Source organism: Pelophylax lessonae (genome assembly GCF_965119305.1).
Source record: "Pelophylax lessonae genome assembly, chromosome: 5".
Taxonomy (NCBI): domain Eukaryota; kingdom Metazoa; phylum Chordata; class Amphibia; order Anura; family Ranidae; genus Pelophylax; species Pelophylax lessonae.
The window spans coordinates 346402913-346426107 of record NC_138772.1 but is presented as its reverse complement, the minus strand read 5'-3'; the positions used below and the strand labels follow the sequence as shown (position 1 = coordinate 346426107).

Genomic DNA, 23195 nt, shown 5'->3' with positions numbered 1-23195 from the left:
ATACCAGGGAGGTCCATGGATCTGGAAACCAGCAAAGACGCCCCTCCACCCCAGAGAAGTGTGAGGGTGCTCCTTCCTGCAGAGGCAAGCCTTGTCCACATGTCAAGCCTTGTCCACAGGTCAAGAAGAGACCACTCCTGGCTTGCCAGACCAGGTCCTCTTGGAATCTCCGGTGAGACCTTTATCTCATCTCGAGACCCTGGGGGACGAAATATACCTCTTCTGAGACGAGGAGAATGGCCTGCGTCGATAGGGGGCTCCTTGCCCTTGGTAACATCCAAGGAGTCTCCAAACAGGCAATCCCCTACAAGGGGGAGATCAGATAGTGCCTTCTTAGAAGTCTGGTCCGCAGACCAGTATTTTAGCCAGATAAAGGCGTAAAAGGTTTAGCCACTCGGTCACAGCCTGCGACACCAGGGCAATAGTAAATATCGGCCTACGTGCCAAACCAGCCACAGCGAACCTATTGCAGGCCAGAGCTTCCACCCTCCTATCAGCTGGATATTTAAAGGCCAAGGACTCCTCAACCAGAATGAAGGTAGCTTTATTTAACCTGGAAACCAGCGAGTCCACTACAGGTGGGATCGTCCACCTTAAAAACGTAGTTGTTTCTCATAAGGACACAGCAAGGAAAAAGCACTTAGGAACCAGTGCATTTTGGACTAACCCACAGTTGTGACAATGTTGTCAAAGTAGGTGGAAAACGGAACACCCACGCTGCTTTAGAGGGCCTGTGGGTGCCAAAAGGGACCAACGCCTCTTATGCAGCATCAGCCGCATCCTCTTTTTTAAAAAAGTGCCACGCACTGAGGACTCATGGACGCAAACCCAGTAGTCGCTATTTACTATGCTCACCCGGAAAACAAATATCAGGGGAGGCCGCCAACTGCAACCCCGCAAAGGGGATGCCGACCAAATGACCACCTACTGGACCCTGCAATAAAAACAGGGGGGGGGGGGTGGTCGCTCTCCATAGAGGGCATAACAGAAGTAGTCCCCTTAAAAAAAGGGAGCCACCCGCAGTGACGTGGACGCGCAGGCAGGGTACACAAATGGTCCCGCAGCGCTAAAAGGGGCACGTGCTCCACACAATGATGGCGGCACGGCTATCAAAAAATGAAGCACCCCCACAGCGCCACCCCTTCCAAGGGAGGCACCAAGCTGACCACACGTCCTAGCAGGCTGCAGCCTAAATTTTTGTGGAGGCTCAGCTGCAAGTGCACGGATTTCAGCCCAGCAGATGCCCAAAGGAAGAGTGGGGGCATCAGCTAAATGCACTGGGGCTGCCTCTCAACGGAGGCGCCCAACTTGGCCACATGACCTAGTAGGCTGCAAGCCGCGGCCTAAATTTTTGTGGGCGCACAGCCGCTTGGACACGAGCCCCAGCCGAGCCTACCACCCAGGGGCAGTGGAGGGGAGGGCGGATGTCCAAATGGGAGGCACTGGCTTCAGCCATTCTCTCAAGGGCCACCTCACGTAGCTTCCGACTAGTAGGCGGCAAAGCTGTGGCCTAAATTTGACGCATACCCGCAGATGCTAGAATATCCGCTCCCCCAGCCCAACAGCCGCCGAAGGGAGACCAGAGGCCATCCCTGCCTTAGTCACCAACCCCCTGGGTGGCAGGGAAACCCTGCACAATCCCCCAGTTGCGAATCAGGAAAACCCAGTCAGCAGAAAGTCCAATCAGCCCCCCTTAAGAGCATGTAGCAACAGCCAGCTCATAACCTCCGCTCCATCGTAATGTGGGTGCTGTTGGTCAGGAGAAACGCTGCGACTCAGGCCGAAGCCAGGCCGTATGCGTCCTCACGGCCTGCATGCGCTCGCAGGCCAGACAGGGGGGACCCTCTGGATCTAGATTATCCAGTCTGTCAACCCGTCCGGAGCAGGAACAAAGAGGAAAATATTTAAAAAAAAAAAAAAATTGCCAGGACCAGGGATCCCGGCAAGGAAGTTGGTCCTTTCTTCTGAATAGGCAGAAAAAAAAAAAAAGTGCTTATAGTGGGTGTATACCCCCTGGGACTGCCCATAGGCGTAGTCAAGCTTTTTTCCTGCCTAATGTCCTACTCCTGTAGAGGCAGTATAACCCAATGGTTAAGAATCAGGAGCTGTGTCCATCAATGAACTAAAGAATATTTTTTACTTACCGCTACAGAACAATTAAAAAAAAACAAAAAAAAAAAAAACGTAATTTTCTCATCAATTTTAGGCCAATATGTATTCTGCTACATATTTTTGGTAAAAAAAAAAAAAAAAAAAAAAAAAAATCTCAATAAGTGTATATTGATTGATTTGTGCAAAAGTTATCACATCAAACAAAAGATTTAGGTTTTTTTTAAACTAGTAATGGCAGCAATCAGCGATTTTTAGCAGGACTGACAGAGCGGACACCTGTCGTTGACACTTTTTTTTGGGGGGACTAGTGACATTACTACAGTACTCAGTGCTTAAAATATGCATGGTCACTGTACTGACACTGGCAGGGAAGGGGTTAACACCAGGGGCGATCAAAGGGTTAAGTGTGTCCCTAGGGGATGCTCTGTGTGGGGGATGTACAGTGAATGAACACAGACCTGTGTTCCTAAATAAGAACAGCAGTCTTGCGTGTTTACAACGGCAGACTCATTCTGTCTCCACAGAGCGCGATCGCCCGGCAGCAATCGCGGCCGCCGGACAAGCCGATTGGCTCCCCATTGCCAATTTGTGCGTGCCTCCAGCGGCATGATCCCCCACTAGCGGTCCCGCAAAGTGATGTACAGTCAAGTCTTTTCAGGGGACAGAGCTGACCTGTCGTAGTATATGTACTGCTGGGGTTCGGCAAGGGGTTAAATAAGGTTTATATATAAACTCAAGCCTTTAAACAATGTGTATGTAAGCAAATATTGGGCTGCACACAAAACAGGCATTACTTTACAACACTAATTATCGTGTTACAATGGCATCTAAAAGTATACGGGTATATATTTGGCAGCAAGCAAACGTGGCTTTTTTTTTTTTTTTTAAAACACAAACATTCTGTGAACAGGACCCTCCCACCCACTCTCTAAACACTTACACAAGCCTGATCTCAAACCAGTACTTTACCTAAGAGCAGCAGCTCTCTCCTCACAGGATAGCGGCAGAAGCGGGAGCCACTGGCTCCTGCAGCAATCAAGTCCTGTGATGAGGGAGCAGGGCTGAGCCACGCTGTCTGAAACAGACGCAGGCAGAGCAGCTCAGGATAGAGTCCCACATAGGAAGCTGCTGTCTATGTGGACACTCACAAAGGCAGGAGCGCCAGCAGGGGACCACAGAAAAAGAAGAGGCCACTCTGTGGGGGGGGAAAAAAAAAAAAAAAAAAAAAAACATCTGACAGCAGGTTAACTAGGAAAGATTTAAAAAAAAAAAAAAAAAAGGGGGGGGGGGGGATTAGCAAGGGTAAGGATATGGGAGACTTTGAAAAAGTGCCAAATTTTAACGGTTAGGCAACACCAAAACTGCAGCTCTTGTGGGATGTTCCTGGTCTGCAGTGGTCAGCGCCTATAAATAATGGAGCACAGAAGGAAAACCAGCAACAGGGTCATGGGTCGCCAAGGATCTAAGATCTTATATTCAATAGAAAGGCTATTTGTTCAAATTGATGGAAAAAACGTTGGATAGAAAGTCATGGTGCATCTCAGTTTGTTATGTATGGAGCTACGTAGCTGCAGACATGTGAGCATTACAACTAGACCATGAGGCAATGGAAGGTGGTGACTTGGTCCAATGAAACATTTTTTTACATCATGTGGGTGGTCGGGTGCATGTGTATCGCGTAGCTGGGGAAGAGATGGCACCAGGATGCTGTTTAGGAAGAAGGAAAGCCAGCAGAGGCAGTGTGATGCTTGGACAAGGTCCAGCCATTCATCTGGATGATACTTGACATATACCACCTAGATAAACATAGTTGCTGACCAAGCACACCCCTTCATTGCAATTGTATTCCCTAATGGCAATGACCTCCTTCAGCAGGGTAATGTGCTCTGCCGCACTACAGAATTAAATAATGGTTTGAGGAAGATGAGTTTGAGATGTTGACTTTACTTTCATTATCTCCAGATCTCATTCCAATCAAGCAATCTTGTAGGGTGTACGGGGGGGAACCCACACAACCAAGTCTGATCCATGGAGGCCCCCCACAAACATGCCACCGATGGCTAGATACCACAACACACCTTTAGAGGTCTACTGGAGTCCATGCCTCAATAGGTCAGGGCTGTTTCGGCAGCAAAAAGGGGGAGCTACTATATGGGTGGGGAGCCATCAATTTATGGCAGATCGGTGTATAAGAGACTTACAAATGCACTTTTGGAGAACCAAAACCAAGTCAGGATTCTTAAAATGTAGAATGCTTTAAATCTGTGTATTGAATTCTAATCCAATACACTACTATTCCATTAATCACTTATGTATCCAGTTGATCCTTACCTCGACAGGATCAGGCACTTCAAGTCTAGTTTCAGGGGGAGCTCTGACAACAATAACGGTTTGATCCTTAAGGCCACTGATTTTCCTTATATCTTGATAGGTTACATAGGCCAACGTAAAATAAATTAAGGAAAACGTAGTGTATCTGAGGTCAAAATCTAAAATCATAGTTTCAAAACAGTATCAATTATTTCTAGCTTACTCCTAATAATCTTAAGAAATCTTGAACCTGCTAAACTTTGTGAAGATCCCCACAAAGTTACTTCCTTGAATTCTGAGACACCTTTTTACTATGCCCTGCTTGTAGGCACTGTTGTGTCAAAGAAATCAGGGCCCGTCTTCTGAACTAGAGGGCTTTAGAGGAGTTTCAGGAGGCCTAGTCAGTACAGGAATCATTGCTTGCGGGCAGCAAGGTACCATGGGATATGTAGTCCTTACAAAGTGAAAGTTAACAGAAGCAGCTGCAAAAGCATTTAGGGAATCCAGGAAGTTGTGGAAAGAGATAGCCAGCATAAAGGCAGCACTCAATATGAAATTTAATTTAAGTACTCTTACATTGGAATGTCAAAAAAAAAAAAAAAAACTTAAGGACCAAATGTACAGTAAGGGAATATACTGCATCAAGAATAGATTACTTTAAAGCCAAACCCCAGGATAGTCAAATATGCATTTGCAATACATACATGCAGATACCTGCAAAAAAGGACTTACAATTCTGTCTGGCCAACCTTATTATCCAGACATCCCTGGCAGTCTGCAGTGTCAGATTTGAGACCCCACCTTCCGTTACTGCAATCAGTTAAACTCGGTCTAGTGCCAATACCAGGACTTATAACCAGCATACATATTTATAGTAGATTTAAACATGTGTCTGAATTTACCTCTCCTCTGCAGCCCTACCTGCGTTCGGATCACGTTTCAGAGGCTATCAACAGGTGATTAAAAGATGGGATGCCCCCTTAGCACCCATCTTAACCCCATTTTGCATGAAAACGTGCCACAACCACTGGACGTGGTTACAGGGGGTTAACATAGCTTACCTATTCGCTTTAGTGCATCACTACTTGGCTTTTTGCAGCTTTGGCGGGGGGGGGGGGGGGGGTTAAGTCCTTAGTAAAAACACAACTCCCCATGTTTTTTTTCCCCTCCCTCCCACCCGCTGCATGTCTAAACTAAGCCTTAATACTGCAGACTTGACAGCACCGTGCAACATAAAAGAACCCCGATTAGCTTCAAACTAAAGACATTTAGAGATCACTGCTAGCTTGTCTGAAGCTTTATTAGTATGCGGTAACTGGACTATATTTTGTATATAGCTGCCTAGCAGTTTATGCAATTTATATTATTGGGAATCCACAATGGAGGATAGGAAGGTTAAATGTTCTAGCAGATGTACAGTAGATACTTTAGTAGACTTTTAAAAAGGCAGTTACACCAAAAGTTTTTACCTTTTGGGACCATTGTAAGCACCCCTACTACTGTAGTGCTAAATGGTTGTAACCCTCTACTACATCTGCAGGACAAAGTTGTTTAGCTGAACAGACTGAGGCTCCTCTCACACTTGTGAGAAAGTTATGTGCTTTTGCCACGATTTTGACAGGACTTAAAAGCATTGTCTGTAATCTTGAGGTCTATGGACCTCAAGTTGCATCAAAGTTGGACCAAAGTAGTGCAGGGACTACTTTGAAGTCACATAGATATGGTATTTTGGAAATCATGTGGTACGGCATGTCATGCGACTTTGCAGTCCCAAGTCGCACAAGTGTGAAGGATGCCTTATTGACAGGACCACCAAGTAAAAATAAAAGAAAGCCAGAAAAAAAACAAATAAAGAATTTTTAAGCCACAAAGTACAGTTTGCTTTTGGGTTTAACCAGTTTAGTTTCAGAGCATTTTTTTTTCCCCACAGGCAATTATTCAAGATAAAAAAAAAAAAAAAAAAAAAAAAGATTTATATAGCACCAACAGTTAGCGAATAACTTTAGACAAGTAAAAATCTTCAATTTCTGGCAATAACACTAAACCCTAAAACCTCCAGAACATACATTTTCCTGAAAGCAGAGGCCCTGTAGAAGGGTAATAGAAAATTTTTTATGTCATGAGGAAATTGTGCAATTGATATTTTCACAACTGTTGATTAAATGCCAATTTTCAGGAAAAAAATATAAACTACATTTTTTTGTGCAAAATACACAAAACCCATTTTTTGGTTAAAATATAAAAAAAGAGGTTGCATCAATTAAATAGACAGGAAACATGCCATGTCTTAAAATTGCGTGCGCTTGAGTTATTGCAAAAATCTTATGGTGCTCAAAAATCACCATAGGTGACACTTTAAACTGATGAGGTGGAGAAAGGTTTTCACAGGAGCTCTAGTGCTAGAATTACTGCTCTGACGGTCGTGGCGATAGGTCACATGTGGTGCAGCTGTTTTTTTTTTTTTTTTTTTTTTTTTTTTTTTTTTTAATATCTACATTTTACATGTGTGTGCGTACCCTGAGCCTGCATTTGCACATGTGTGCAAGCAACGGGGGTTACCGGAATTTAAAAAATAAAAAACTGAATATATTTTTTTCCCATTTATTTTAACTTGATTGCGATCACAAGGTGTTAATAAAACCATAATGTGATAGCACTGGCCAAACGACATGTACACTTTAAAGACATTAGGTGTCTAGTAGACCTCAATGTCTTCCCATCCAACCAAGCACAGATTAGACCTGGTTAGATGTGTCCCCTGGCTGTACTGGCCAGTAAAATAGTGGATCTTAAACCTGAAGTGACAAAAGCATAACATGCAAGATCAAGGCATGGATTTGCCTTGCTTTCACATGGCTCTCCCTATTCTAGCTGGCAGTTGTGTTTCAGGTAAGCGTGGGAGAGCCCAGGAACCCTGGGGCCGCCTCTGTGAAAGTGATCGGCCGCATCACTTTTAATCTTTGAGCTGACTGAACAAAAGCCACACAAGCTGATGGCTGCTACTGCAGTCATCTTCTTGTAATTAAAAGGGTAACTTTGGTCATATACTCTTTGGTCATATAGTAGGTCCAAAGAGCTGAAATCGTGAAAGTGTAAGTCCACCCTAAAACTAAAATCCCTGCATCTATATACATTCATGAACTAACACTAACCTCTCCAGCCATGAAAAATACTTGAACCTTTTTTGAAGCCGGTCCAGTCTCCAGAGGGGAAGCTCTGTAGATGACATAGCCGGCAACGGCTGTGATATAAATGGGGAGACATCATCCATAGGTATTATGGTGTTTCCGCTGTCGGTAGTGTACTCTGCACCCGCCTCCACAGTGAAGCCGTGGCTGACAGCTCAGCGTGGGATCGGGTCAGATCGGCTTAAAAAAAATGTATACCCATTTCTTCTTTACAGGGCTAGAAAGGTTAGTGTTAGATTGTGGAGGTCTGTAGAGGCAGGGATTTTAGGGTTAGCTGAAGTTGACAAACATGGTTTATCCCACAGAAGAGAAGATGAAAGACTAATCACTATAGGCAGCATATTCACAGGAAAATGAACACTACATTAAGACCGATTTACATTTTACTAAAGCACTAGTCTGAAAAAAAAAAAAAAAAATTACCATTACCTCATGCGATAGAAGAAAATAAAAATAAATAAAAAAACCACCACACAGAGAAAGGATATCTTTGGTTCTCAGAATCCTCAGTTAGAAGTTTCAAGTCTAGGGTACAGCTCTGTATTAACTCATCTAATTTAGCCTCTTCCTGGCTCAGTTCCGACAGTTCCTTGGATAATCCTTGATACCGTGCCATGTTGATGCCATCATCAGGCAAAGTGCAGCCCCTAAAAGTAGAAATTTCAAAACAAATCAGTTACCTTTTTATCTCAAGTCGAGCAGAGCACCGGGCTTTTATGCCTAACTGCTTGAGTAACCATAAAAAACTCCATTAATTGCTTATTCACGTCAACAAGCAACAAAATTAGTATTTTTTGTTTACCTATAAAATAATTTTTGGTTCATCCTCCCAGCTCATTAAAGCCTCTGTTTTGTAGCAAGTAATGGACATGTGTGTCCCGTGATGTACTCCAAGAAAAGGATTTTACAGGCGAGCCAAAAGTCCTAACTTCCCAACAGTATAGCATAGAATAAGAAAGAAGCATTAGGCCCCTTTCACACGATTGGACCCATCAGGTTCGCGTGTCTTTTTTCAGGCAGATTGGGCCACTCGTTAACCTCTATGGGGTGGCGGATGTCAGCGGACATGTGTCTGCTAACATCTACCTGGCATTTGATTAGATCCACTAACAGACAGATGGCGATACGTTTGCTATTCCGTCCAGAGGGTCAGATCAGACAAAAACAGACAGGCTGGCAGTTTTCATCCAATCTCCACAGAGGAGAGCGGGACTCAATGAGTGGAGACGGACCCGTCATCTGCCTGCTCAGCGGGGATAACCCGCACTATCCCCGCTGAGCAAGTGGAGTGTCCAAACTGATACGCTCTGTGTAAAAGGGGCCTGAAATAGGTATGAATACAATTGATGCCCCCAAAGCAAAATCAGTCTGAGGTGAGGGCAACACAGCAACTATCCCAAATAGAAGCTGGGGGGACCCCTTATAAAGCCACATGCATGACCCTTTGTCTGAAACTAACCTCTGCAGAAGCATCCTAGTAAACATCGTACACGTGTATTTAAAGACAGGGGTCCCAACACCATACATACATACATACATACACACACACACACATATATATACAAAGGTGTTGGGACCCCCTGTCTTTAAATGCACATGTGTACACACATGTATCTCAATCAGCCTGAACAATAAAGTGTGAGGAAGGCAAGGGGAAAAAGGTCGGCAACACAATGGGGGAGATTTACTAAAACTGGAGGGTGAAAAATCTTATGCAGTTTTACACAGATACCAAATCAGCTTCCAGGTTTTATTGTCAAAGCTTAATTGAAGTTAAAAAGAGTGGCTACCATGCACAGCTGTTACAGAATCTAATTGCACCAGCTTTAGTAAATGTCCACCAATGTCCCCATATAGGTGAAATGAAGAAATCACCTTAGGCAAAAAGGTGAACAAGGAAGGGTTACTTACAGAAAAACGCAGCCAACTCCAAGACCATGCTAGCCAAGGTTATGGCCATCAAAAGAAAAAATAACCTTGTGAGCATGAAGCGGCAATGGAATCTTAAAGAGACTCAAAAAAGTGAGAACAATGCAAAAACTGACCAGATCAAATTCACTCAATGCAACCTGAGTAACACAAAAAAAAAAAAAAAAAAACACACACTTGACCAAAGAGTAAGTTGCAACAAGTCTTGAGGGGACAGCCGGAGAGCAAAGCCACCGAATCAGGGACCCTCTCGTACCCCCCCGGCTCAATAGGATGAGATGGTCTGGAGACTGGATTCTTGCCCCACATGGCAAGAATCTCTTTGCAGGATGCCTCGTGTGGACAGATTTTTGAAACTCGTCCCATGGGAGTGTAGCACCCCCCTAGGTAGGTGCTGGGAAAAACGGAATTTTTGTAAAATCTTACCTGTAAAATTCCTTTCTCTGAGTCCTCCGACAGTCGCCGCCTCTTCATATTCGTCACATATGGGGTATTAGACTTTGCTCCGAAGGAGTAGCTAGGCAACAGAATATGTTAATAAAGCTTTTAACATATCCAACATATCCCACCCTCAAGGGGTGGTCCCCTCAGTCAATACCCTCCTACTTCCTGCAACCATATCTCAGTTTTAGTGGAATAGCAGTAGAGTATACAACCAAACCCCAAAAGAGGGGCGGGGGCGGCGACTGTCGGAGGACTCAGAGAAAGGAATTTTACAGGTAAGATTTTACAAAAATTCAGTTTTCTCTTACGTCCTCCGACAGTCGCCGCCTCTTCATATTCGTCACATATGGGGACGTCCCAAAGCAGTGCAAACATGAGGGGTGGGAAACACATCCGCGCCGAAAGGCAACGCAGTTTCCACATCAAGAAAGGAACCTTACCAAAGGAAGGAAACCAGCTGGGCAACAGCAAAAAACAAGTGCTCAACAGGAGCAACAACCCAGGAAAAGGCAAAAACCAGGGGATACAAAACTTATCCCAACAGCCAGGAGTCCCCAACAAGGGACCCTAGGGAACAGCCGCACTAAGAACCTTGCGGCCAAAGGAAGCATCCGCCGATGCCCGAACATCTACTTTGTAGAATTTTGTGAAAGTGTGCACGGTCGACCAAGTCGCCGCCTTACACACCTGGGCTACAGAAGCCCCATGACGACAGGCCCAAGACGTACTCAGAGATCTAGTAGAGTGCGCCTTCACAGGCACAGGGGGAACCTTCCCCTGCAAGGCATAGGCCTGTTCAATGGTCTGTCTGATCCATTTTGCGATGGTAGAGGCCGAAGCCGCCATGCCCTTCCAAGGACCCTCCGGAAGAACAAACAAGGAGTCAGTCTTACGAAAAGACTCAGTCGATCGAAGGTAAACCCTGATCGCCCGAACAACATCCAAAGAGTGCAATCTCACCTCCTGTGGATGTTTAGGCTTCGTGCACAACAAAGGCAAGACAATGTCCTCATTAAGATGGAATTCCGAAACACGTTTCGGAAGAAAGGAAGGATTAGGTCGCAAGACCACCTTATCCAAATGAATAACCAAGTACGGAGACTTGCAGGACAAAGCCGCCAGCTCCGACACTCTGCGAGCCGAAGTGATCGCCACCAAAAAGGCGACCTTTTTGGACAACATAGACCAGTGGTTCTCAAATCCGGTCCTCGGGACCCACCAACAGGCCAGGTTTGCAAGATAACTAAATTACATCACAGGTGATCTCATTTGCTTCTCAGTGATTGCAGTATTCTAGTCTGCATCCCCCAAGGTAATACTTAAAATCTGGCCTGTTAGTGGGTCCCGAGGACCGGATTTGAGAACCACTGACATAGACAACGAGATCTCCCTGATCTGTTCAAAAGGAGCACGTTGTAACACAGATAGCACGAGATTCAAGTCCCAAGGGGGCAGAGGATCCCTCCTAGGAGGAACCAGATGCCGCACACCCTGAATAAAGGTGCCAACCAAAAGGTTGGATGCCACGGGACGTTGAAACAGAACGGCCAGAGCAGACACCTGACCCTTTATCGTAGCCAGCGCCAAGCGCTGATCAACACCCGCTTGAAGGAAAGACAGCACACGGGACACCGAGTACGTGCGGGGTGAAAACCCCCTGGACTCACACCAGGCAAAATAGGCCTTCCAAGTACGGTAGTAAACCTTCCCAGAGGAAGACTTCCTCGCGTTGATTAAAGTATGAACGACCTCCGGAGAGAGACCCCTCTCCTTCAGGACCTCGGTTTCAACAGCCAGGCCGTCAAAGCCAGCGACTGTAAAGCAGGATGGTATATCGGTCCTTGAGACAGTAGATCGCCTCGAAGAGGCAGACGCCACGGGGCGTCGACCGCCAGATTCACGAGGTCTGCGTACCAGGACCGGCGAGGCCAGTCCGGTGCCACAAGAATCACCGTGTTGCGTTCCGATTGAAACCTGCGAAGGAACCTGGACAGCAACTGGATCGGTGGAAACGCATACATCAGTCTGTACTGATGCCACGGGGCCACTGACGCGTCTGCCCGAGGGTCGCGCGTCCGTGCCACGAACCTCCTCACCTTGTTGTTGAGACGTGACGCGAACAGGTCCACATCTGGAAGACCCCACTTCGCGCACAACATCTGGAAGACAGCCGGGTGGAGAGACCATTCCCCCTGATCCAGGGTCTGGCGACTCAGATAGTCCGCCTGCCAGTTCTCCACCCCCGGAATGTGAACCGCCGTTATCGCCGGGACATGAGTCTCGGCCCAAGACAGAATGTCGGCCACTTCCCGAGCCGCTCGGGCACTCCTGGTGCCCCCTTGGTGGTTGATGTAGGCCACCGCCGTGGCATTGTCCGTCTGCACCCGAACCGGGCAGCCCTGCAGCCGGTCCGTCCAGCGACGAAGACAGAGACTTATCGCACGCAATTCCAGAATGTTGATCGGAAGGGAGGACTCCCCCTCCGACCAAGTTCCCTGGGCGGACAGAACGCCCAGAACACCACCCCAGCCCGACAGGCTGGCATCCGTGGTGATTACCGTCCACGAGATAGGACGAAACGACTTGCCCCCGGACACCATCGGGGACTGGAGCCACCACAGAAGGTCTTTTCTGGTGCGATGACTCAACGAGATCTGAAGATCCAGAGATTGAGGTCGCCCGTCCCACTTGGACAGGATCTCCGCTTGGAGACCCCGCGTGTGAAACTGGGCGAAGGGAATCGCCTCGAAGGCCGAGACCATCAATCCCAGACATCTCATGCACGTCCGTAGAGACGAGTACGGAACGTCCCGGAGGGACCTGACTTCCTCCTGAAGAGTTCTGAGTTTGTCTTCCGGCAGGAAGACCTTCGCCTGCACCGAGTCCAAAATCATTCCCAGGTAGGGAAGACGAACAGACGGACTCAGTGCCGACTTTGGAAAATTTATCGTCCAACCAAACTCCTGCAGAGTTTGCATCGTGACAGACAGGTCCTGCTCCAGACCCCGGCTGGTCGCAGACCGAACCAGAATGTCGTCCAGATACCCCAGGACAGAAATGCCCTGGGCCCTCAATAACGCCAGAACCGGTGCAAGCACCTTGGTGAAGACCCGCGGAGCCGAGGCGAGGCCAAAAGGCAACGCCACGAACTGGTAGTGATCCTCCGCAATGGCAAATCGAAGGTACCTCTGGTGACCCTCGAAGATGGGGATGTGAAGATACGCATCCTTCAAATCGATGGAGGCCATGAATTCCCCCGGAACCAGGGCAGCCACCACCGACCGCAGGGATTCCATGCGGAACTTGCGAACCCGCACAGAGCAGTTCAGAGCCTTCAAGTCCAGAATCGGACGAACCTTGCCCTCCTTCCTGGGCACGGTGAACAGGTTTGAATAAAACCCCCGAAATCTGTCCCGATGAGGCACCGGAACCACCACTCCCTGAGCCCTCAGGTCCTGCACCGCCAGGTGTAGGTCCCGCAGGCGCTCCGGAGACAGTTGAAGATTTGAAGGAAAAAATCTGCTCTCCGAGAGAGAAACTCGATCTTGTAACCAGACCGAACGATTTCCTGAACCCATCTGTCCCGCACACGGGCCAACCAGGGCTGAAGAAAACCGAGCAAGCGTCCCCCCACCCCAAAACTGGGTGAGGGCGCCCCTTCAGGCCGAACTGTTATGGGCTGCAGGTCCGGATTGGCCGGACTTCTGCTTACCAGACCAGGGCTTCTTCTGAGAGCCTTGACCTTTGAACGGCTTGCCCTTGTAGTGCGGCCGAAAGGCACGAAAGGACCCCTGAGGGGGCCGAAAATTAGCATGCTTCTTCCCAGAAGCCCCCTTAGCCTTGGGGAAATGAGGCAAGAGAGTGCTCTTACCCCCGGTGATTCCCTTAATCAACACATCCAGGGACTCCCCAAAAAGGCGAGACCCATCATAAGGCAGATTGGCTAAGGTCTTACGCGAAGATTGGTCCACCGACCAACATTTTAACCAAACCAGGCGGCGAGACAACACCGCCACACTGTGCACCCGTGCAGCCAACGGAATCAGGTCCAGGTCCGCATCACACAGATACATGACACCCTGGTGGATCTGATCCACCATATCCAGGGTCGCCGGCGAGGCCGAGTCGGCCACCAAGACGCGCCTAAGCATCTGCGTCCAACTTGCGATCGCCTGGGCCGCCATGAGAGAAGCAAACAGAGCTTTAAGCATAGAACCCGTAACAGAATACGTATGACGGGCCAGAGACTCCAGTCTCCTATCTGTGGCATCACGGAAAATGGGTGAACCCTCTGCAGGAATCGCAGTGGCTTTGTTCAAAACCGCAATCGCATGATCCACTGGTGGAGGCACGCACCACCTTTCATCAGTGGCAGGTGAAAAAGGATAACGCAGCTTGAATCTACTTGGAACCGCAAAAGGTTTGCGCAGATCGCGCCATTGATCCTTAACAGCGCGCTGAAAATCAGCATTGCAGGGGAAAACCTGTGGCGTCCTGCGTTTCCTCTGCGTCCCATAAGCCGCCAAGGCAGCGGGGGGACACACTTCGTCCTGCAAACGCAGCGTTTGCTTAATAGAAGCAATCAACTCATCCATGATTGCAAGCTCTTCAGGCGAGCCAGGGGGAGAATTATCAACCCCCTCAACTTCAGCCTCCACCTCAGACCCCACTAGATCAAGAGAGGAGCGGGACCCCGATAGGGAAGCCCCTGCTAGAACAGCCCCATCACCTTCACCCTCAGAATCAGAGGAGAGCACAACTCTGGGCCTTTTGGTAGATTGAGCAGCCACCAGCATTTGCACCTGAGCAGCAAGGCCAGCCACAATAGTGGCTAAATCCCCCCCTGGGGGGGAAGCAGCGGTCCCCTGGCTTTCCACCAATACTGTAGGAAATTTGCCCTCCTGAGAATCCATTGCCCCTGTAATGCCAGACAACCAAGGGTTAACTGCCCCTTTTAGCAAGCGCGGCAAGCGCAGCCCACCGCGTCACACTCAAGCACAATGAGACCCCCACAGGGATATGTAAACTGAACACAGGCAATGGATAGCAAGAAACAGAAGGATAAAACCTGAGGAGACCCTCGCCGCTGCTGCTGCCTCGATCGGTGTTCCTGGGAAGAGGAAGTGATGCTGCTAGGGCGCTCTATGTAAACCTATGGAGGCTACAAGAAAATGGCCGCCATGCATGTAAAACATGCGGCCGGAGCGAGGGCAGGCAAAATGGCGTCTTTTGGCGCCGAAACCGTCGCTCCACAGTGCAGCAATGCACACATGTCTGTATGTAAAAAAACAGAACCGATCGCCGCAGCGATCGCTGTAAGTGCCCAAACATGCCATAAAACATGCCCCACAGCACACAGCTTTCCACACTGATCATGCTGACACCCATAGTGTCACACAACTCCCCCCCCCCCCCCCTTGCAGCCCACAGCATGCAGCCGAGAGATAGGGAGACAAACAGTGTGCATAGAGACAGGTTACACAGTCCCAGACTGACACCCCTCCAGACAGACAAGTCCCCACATAAATACACTTACCTCACCATGGTGTGGGGGACCCGCACAGGCGAACAAGCCGCTACACATGAGGCAGGGAGAGTCGCATACAAGACGCTCCGAACGTGGGTTAAGAAACCGCACAGCGTCCAGTGAGGTAGCCACCTCACCAAGCATCCCTGCACCGAACAGGGATGGGTCGTTCACTATGCCAGGAGCGTTACCTGGCTGAACGCTCGATGGCAGACTGGGAAGCCACTGACCCACGACCTGCGACCAGGGGGATCAGCCCGAGACCCAGTCCGCATGATCCTCTTCGTCCGAAGAACTAACTAACGCTGATAAAACAACAGCTAAGTAAAAGTAGAGAGAAAAACTCAAACAAAATATTAAAAAGAAGAAAGAGTCTGGGACATAAAGTCCCAGCACTGAGAGAGCCAGCCACTCCTGACAAGCTAGACATTAAAACTGAGATATGGTTGCAGGAAGTAGGAGGGTATTGACTGAGGGGACCACCCCTTGAGGGTGGGATATGTTGGATATGTTAAAAGATTTATTAACATATTCTGTTGCCTAGCTACTCCTTCGGAGCAAAGTCTAATACCCCATATGTGACGAATATGAAGAGGCGGCGACTGTCGGAGGACGTAAGAGAAACACATTTGGTGGCTCTTTTATGCTCATCAGGAGAGCCTGATCTGTTGGTTTAGCCTGTCACATGTCCAGGTGTGACTTGCAGGGTCTGAGGGAGTATACCCACTGCATCCAATGAGGGAGCTTGGTTGGACAGTGGAGGAAACCTAACCAGTAGGACACCAGGGTTTATGGCTGTCTCAGTAGGTGGGCATTACTGCAATGCATCCTGGGATTGGCTATAAACCCGGCGGGAGCATGTGACAGGGCATCTTTTGGCGGGAGCAAAGTCCCAGGAGGAGGTGGACAGCTGCCTTTCCTGCAGGTGTGAGGAAGGTGGTTCAGGCGGTTGGCCTAGTGAACCAGGAGTGTGGAGCTGAGCTGCAGAGGATCCAGAGTGCTGACAAATGAAACTGCTGGCAGAATCATCTTGGGAAAAACAGTATTGCAAGTACCAGGAGATCTGACTAGGGGGTCTGCCTATGAGGGGACCACTCCAGAAAGGTCAGGGGATCAAGGAGCTAGCTCACACCAGGAGTGTATCAGAAAAGGGGATGCCGTGTAGTTGACCCTGAAGATTAGGAAAGAAAAAAAAAATTACACCCTCAAGAAGCAGAAGCCTCCGCAACCTGCAAAACTTTGCAGCCAAACGCTGCATCCGAAGATGCAAGAACATTCACCTTATAAAATTTGGCGACTGTGTACAGACGACCATGTAGCTGCCTTGTACACCTGAACCACTGACACCTGATGACGGAAGGCCCAGGAGGCACTAAGCACCCTTGTAGAATGCACCCTAACAGGGAAAGGAGGAATCTGATCCTTAATGGAGTAGGCCTGCGCCACCGTCTGCCTGACCCACTTGGAAATGGTCGTAGCAGATGCGGCCTGCCCTTTACGAGGTACATTCATAAACAAAATCGGATTTCCTAATTGGTTCAGTCACCGCCAGGTAAACCCAACTCGTCCTAACCACATCTAAAGAATGCAGGGCAATTTCCTTATGTGCAGGCTTAGGAGACAGGGACGGTAGCACAGTATCTTCATTGTTTCTGCCCCCCCCCCCCCCCCCCCAAGACTCACACCAAGTAATTTACGCTTTCCTAGCTATGACAAACCTTCCTGGAAGTAAATTTGCTAGCCTTCAACAGCGTGGGAATCACCAACAGCCCTCTGTCTTTCAATAGCCACGCCGTTAAAACCAGTGATCATAAAGCAGGATGGAAGGTTGGTCCCCGAGACCGAAGATCTTCCGAGAAAAAGTTTCCAAAGGACGTCTGCTACCAGCCTTACAAGGCCTGCATACCGAGGCCAGTCTGGTGCCACCAGAATGACTGAAATCCCTTCTACCTCGATTCTGCGTAGCAGTCTCAACATAAGTTGTATTGGAGGAAAGGCGTAAATCGGACGATAATGACCCCAAAAGGAGCCACCATAGCGTTTGCAGTGGCGGCCAGAGGATCAAGACCTTGACACTAACCACTGCACCTTCCTGTTGAGACGGGAAGCCAGCAGGTCCACATCAGGGCTGAATCCAGCGTCAGACCCAAGTAGTCCAGCTTTGAGGACGGAGACAGTGCTTATTTCTGAAAAATCAGCATCCACCCGAAATGAATGCACGCAGAAGCAGATCGTCCAGGCAACCTGGTTCTGCAATCCCTTTCTGCTGCAACAAGGCCAACAATGGGGCCAAAACATTTGTGAACACTCGAGGAGCTGAAGCGAGACCAAAGGGTAATGCCACGAATTGTATGTGCTCCTCGCCCATGGCAAAACGAAGAAACCGCTGATGCCCGACATATTGGAATATGAAGGTAAGCGTCCTTGAGATCGATAAGAGGCCAGCAGACCTCCTTGATGCAGAAAAGCGACTACTGTGCTAATGGACCCCATCCGAAATTTCTGCACCCGCACAAAGTGGTTTAGAGCCTTGAGATCCAAGAGCGGCAAAACCTTGCCTACCTTCCTGGGAGCTGTAGACCGATTTGAATAAAAACCTTGGAAAATGTTCTGACTCTGGAACTGGCACAATAACTCCTTATACGAACAGGTCCTGCACTGGCCCATAGAGGCCCTGTAGCCGCTCTGGAGACAGGCATAAGTTGGAAGGAAAGAAACTTGCCGGAGGCAAGGACCGAAACTCGATCTTGTAACCGAACCAGTTTGTGGACCCATTTGTCCTGAATGAGCAAGGTCCACGGATCCGGAAACAAAGACGTCCCCCTGACCCAGACGGCACCCTCTTCAGGCTGGGGAAGGCTTGTCTGCAAATCCAGAAGCGCCAGCTTTGGACTTACTATTCCAGGGTCTCTTGGAACCTCCCGCAAAGTTATGGGTGGATCTCAAGTCCTTATCCTGCGAGCCAGCTGGACGAAAGGGCCGCTTGGGAGCCGAAAAGGTGCCCCGCTTACAGCGAGGTTCCTTGCCCTTAACAGCCTGTGGAAGTAATGTACCCTTACCGCCCGTTAAACCTTTGATCTCTTCCATAAAAGCACCCGACGTCACCTACAAAAAGGAAGGTCAGTAACTTTTTAGATCAGCTGAACAGTACTTCAACCAGATCATGCAGCAAAGGATTGCCACTGTTACAGCTACCCTGCCGGCCAAAGGGGCCACATAACAAATATACTGTAACCCTTGGATCAACTGATCCGCCAGTTCAGAAGGGTGTTGACGCCCCTCCAAATACTGGCGCAAAATCTTATCTTATTCCATTAATGACTGGGAAACCAAGGTGATAGCAAACACTGGTCCTAACATTGAACCAGTCACAGTGAAGAGGTACAGGACCAGAGCCTCAGCTCTTTGTCCACGGGGGCCTTAAAAAGACAGGCAATCTTCCACCGGCAAAAGTGTGGCCTTATTTAGCCTGGAAGCCTGAGTCCACCAACGGTGGAACGGTTAATTTCTTCAGAAGAGACTCCTCAAAAAGGGATTTCTAGCAAAATGCTTTAGGTATACCAGCCATGCGTTTCGGGGAACCCCACTGACTAGTGGCAATCTTGTCAAAAATAGGCAGGAAAGGGAAACCCCTTGTTCACCTCTGAAATTTGCAGGTGCCAAATTGCACCGGTGTCGCCGACTCAGCAGCAGAGTCCTCCAACTGTACAGTTTGCTGCATTGATACAATCAGGGCCTCCACTAACTTTTTCATGCGTGGCAGAGGACGACTCATCCACACTATTCGAGCACTCAGCGTGCAAGACCGCAGACTCAGTGGGCCGACTCATCCGCAGCATACAAGTCAACCTCAGAATCTGAGGATACAGGTGAAGGCGGGGGCACTTCCTGCCAGGTCTCCTTTGCAGGGCCATATCTACTTTGGCTACTAGCGGCTGCAGGGCCGCCGTCATGGCCGCCCGGGCAGGCTGAGACCCAGAGGGTCAAGCAGCTTCCATGAGTGGATTGGGTGGTGAAATGTGCTCCATGACCATAAAAGGGTTAAATAAAAGCGCGCTCTTTTTTTTAAAACAAGGCTTTTTTTTTCCCCGTGCACCGCTGTACACAGCAGAGGAAGGATATATGCCCCCAGAGACTCACCACCCGAGCTTCAGAGCGCCAAAAGGGTCTGCCACACTGCAGGAAGAGGAACTCTGACCTGACACTACAGGCCCCAGCAGCCTGAGCACTGCATCAGACCACCAGTAAAAATGGCCGCCATTGAAACTCTCTTGGGAAAACAAAAACATGGCCGATGGACTACAAAAACATTTCCGGGAAAACAGACCACAACAAAATGGCAGCGCTGCACGGGACCCTGGACCCCACGGAAGAGGTTCACAGACCCAAGGGGGGGCATGCCCCCCCCGGTATGGACACCCCCGGGGGGCCGACAGAATTAACCATGACTCCTCCAACTCAGCACCATCCAGCCCCCCCAAGGGGGGGCACCCTGCAATGCAGAAAGGGGAAGCACAAAGGGGAGGAAGGACACAAGAGGTGCCTACCATCCTCGGGGGAAGGGGGGGGGGGCAATACTCACCATACCCTGGTCACCAGGCGGGCGCCACTCCCAGCAGTCCACCGTAACCATCTTGGAATAGGGGTGCTGCGGCCTGAGGTACGAGGTTTTTCACTCGCAAGGTTTTTCACTCGCCGGTCAGCCCCCATCCAGTGGGGCTATGTCACGGCCAACCTAGCGTGGAGTTAATATAATAGCTGGGTCAGGCTCGCTGGGAAGACTAAGGATCTAAAAACATACAGTACGTCGCCCAGTCCGGCTGTTGATAGTAGTTCATACAGAACAGTTGCCTGTCATTCACACAGTAAAAAAAAGTAAAAAATTCCATCTAAAATATGAAAAAATGTCAGGACCGCAGATCCAAGCAAAGAGACCGGTCTTTACTCCTGACTAGGCAGAAAAAGTTGAAGTCCTACTGCAGGAAGTGATGGTATACCCTCTGGGACAGTACCAGGGGCGTAACCAAAAGGGTTTCTGCCTAGTCCTACTCCGAAAGAGAGCATAAAGCCCAATGGTCTGAAGATTTGAAGCCGTGTCAGTGAACGAAAGAAATCAAATTCTTTCATTCATTAAAACGGATACCACTCTTCCTCTCCATGACCGTAGGGACGTCCCAAAGTAATGTCACGGGTGGGAACAGCAGAAAAAAAAAAACAAAAAAAAAAAAAACAAAACAACTTTACAAAAAAGGCACAATATAGTCAACCAGGCAATTTAGAGCTCAACTATTAACTGGAGCTCGCCTGAAAAAAGCACACCCCCTCAAAAGAGGGAAAGTGCTCTACAAAGCAATCTGCAAAACTTTGCGGCCAAAAGAAACATCCACAGATGCCAACACACACTTTAAAAAAACGTTGTGAATGTGTGTACAGACGAACAGGTGGTCGCCTTGCAAACCTGCACCACTGACACATGAGGACCGAAGGCCTGGGTGCACTAAGCACCCTAGTAGAGTGTGCCCTTACAGGAAAAGAAGGAACCTGACCCTAACCGAATAAGCCTGAACCACAGTCGGTCTGATCCATCTGAAAAATGGTTGCAGCATAAGCAGCCTGCCCCTTGCGAGGTCCATCCTAAGAACAAATAGCGAGTCTGACTTCCGAAACAACTCCGTAGCTGCCAGGTACTCCCTAATTGCCCAAACCACATCCAGTGAATGCAAAGCAACTCCCTTAGGATGCTTAGGCTTGGGACACAGGGAGGGCAGCACAATGTCTTAATTCAAATGCAAATCAAACGACCTTTGGAAGGAAGGACTGACATGGTCAAAGAACCACCTTATCTCTGAACTACTAGATAAGGTGAGCAAAAAGACAGCGCCGCCAGCTCAGACGCCCTGCGTGAAGTAATAGCCACCAAAAAGACCACCTTCTGGGACAACGTAAGCAGGGGAATCTTCTGAATGTTTTAAAAAAGGGAGGTTTCTGAAGAACGAACACCAAATTGAGGTCCCACGGTGGCAATAGAGACAGCACAGGGGGAACAAAGTGTCTCACTACCTGGAGAAAAGGTATGCACCAAGGAGAAATGTGGCCAACGGAAGTTGAAAGAAAATTGCCATGGCCGAGCACAACCCCTCGCTAGAGGAAAACCAAGATCCGAGTAGCAGAAAAGGAGCGAGAGTGAACTCTGAGGGAATCACACCACGCAATGTAGGACTTCCCAAGTATGATGGTAAATCTTCCTAGAAGTAGATTTTCTAGCTTTTAACAGCATAGGAATCACCGATTCAGACAACCCTCTATCCTTCAGCAGCTGGCTTTCAACAGCCAAGCCATTTAAGCCAGCAACTTAAAAGCAGGATGGAAGATGGGTCCTTGGGACAGCAGATCTTCCCTGAAGAAGCCTCCAAGGAGCATCAGCAACCAGCTGTACCACATTGGCTTGCTCCTGCAGTCACTTGCACAGTCTTGCTGTGCGTTTAGGCTACTTTTACATGTGGGCGCAGCTGATCACGGGCAGAATCACCGCGATTCTGCCCGCAATCAGGAAATCATTGCAAATCACGGGGCGCCTGTGCTTTGCAATGGCACCCCCAACGCTGTGCGATGTTGCCGCGATTTCCGCCTGCCGAATCGCAGTAACATCACGCAAACAAAATTGCAGGACGCATGATGCCCAAAAAAGGTACAAGAGCTTCTTTGGGGCGTCATGCGTCTGCGTCCAGCGATTTTGTTTGCGCGATGTTACCGCGATTCGGCAGGCAGAAATCGCGGCAACATCGCACAGCGTTTAGAGTGCCATTGCAAATCACGGGCAACGCACAGGCGTCCCGCGATTTGCAATGATTTCCGGATAGTGGGCAGAATAATGGTAATGCTGCCCGCGATCCGCTAAGCCCACAAGTGAACATAGCCTTATTGTTTGATCCAATAAACTGCTTTATTTTACCTGCATCCCTGTGTGGTCTGGTTTCCCGACACCCTGACAAGATCTTCCCTGAGCGGAAGTCTCCAAGGAGTAAATCGGCAACAAACTGTACCAGATTGGCATGCCAAGACCGGCGAGTCCAGTCTGGAGCAACTAGGACGACCGGAATCTCTTCTGCCTGGATCCAGCGCAGGAGTCTCAGCAGAAACTTGAGGGAAGGCGTATATCAGACAAATGACTACAGGGAGCCACTAAGGCGTCTGCTGGAGGATCCTGAGACCGTGCCACAAACCTTCATACTTTTCTGTTGGGGCGAGAGGCCAACAGATCCACCACAGCAGTACCCCCACCGGAGACACAACACCTCCGGATGAAGTGACCACTCTCCTTGATCTAACACCTGTTGACAGATAGTCCGCCTGCCTGATTTCCACTCCTGGAATGTGCACAGCACAGGCCTGGAACGAACCGTTCTGTCCACCTTAGAATGCTGGCTACTTCTCCTAGGCCGCCAGAACACTTCTTGTGCCCCCTTGGCGATTGACCGACATAACTGTGGCATTGCCCGACTGGATCCGTACCAGACACCCCTGGAGACGACTTGTCCAATAATCCAAAGTCTGATCACTCGGAGCTCCAGTACATTGATCGGTAGCCTGGACTCGTCCAGACCCCCTAAGCACACACTTTACCGAGGACGCCTCCCCACCAAGATTGGATGGCATCCGTGGGGACAATAGTCCAATACAGGGGA

The 23195-nt window shown here is 49.0% G+C and overlaps 1 protein-coding gene across 1 annotated transcript in view; it reads right to left on the bottom strand.

Moving 5' to 3' along the window:
* E2F3 (E2F transcription factor 3) overlaps positions 1-23195 on the bottom strand; it is a 52435-nt gene that overhangs the window by 3752 nt on the left and 25488 nt on the right. The window contains exons 4-5 of the mRNA XM_082259938.1: positions 8099-8257; positions 4444-4558 (exon numbers count right to left, since the gene is read on the bottom strand). Of these exons, the coding sequence (XP_082116064.1) occupies positions 4444-4558; positions 8099-8257 (274 nt within the window). The remainder of the gene's footprint in view (positions 1-4443; positions 4559-8098; positions 8258-23195) is intronic.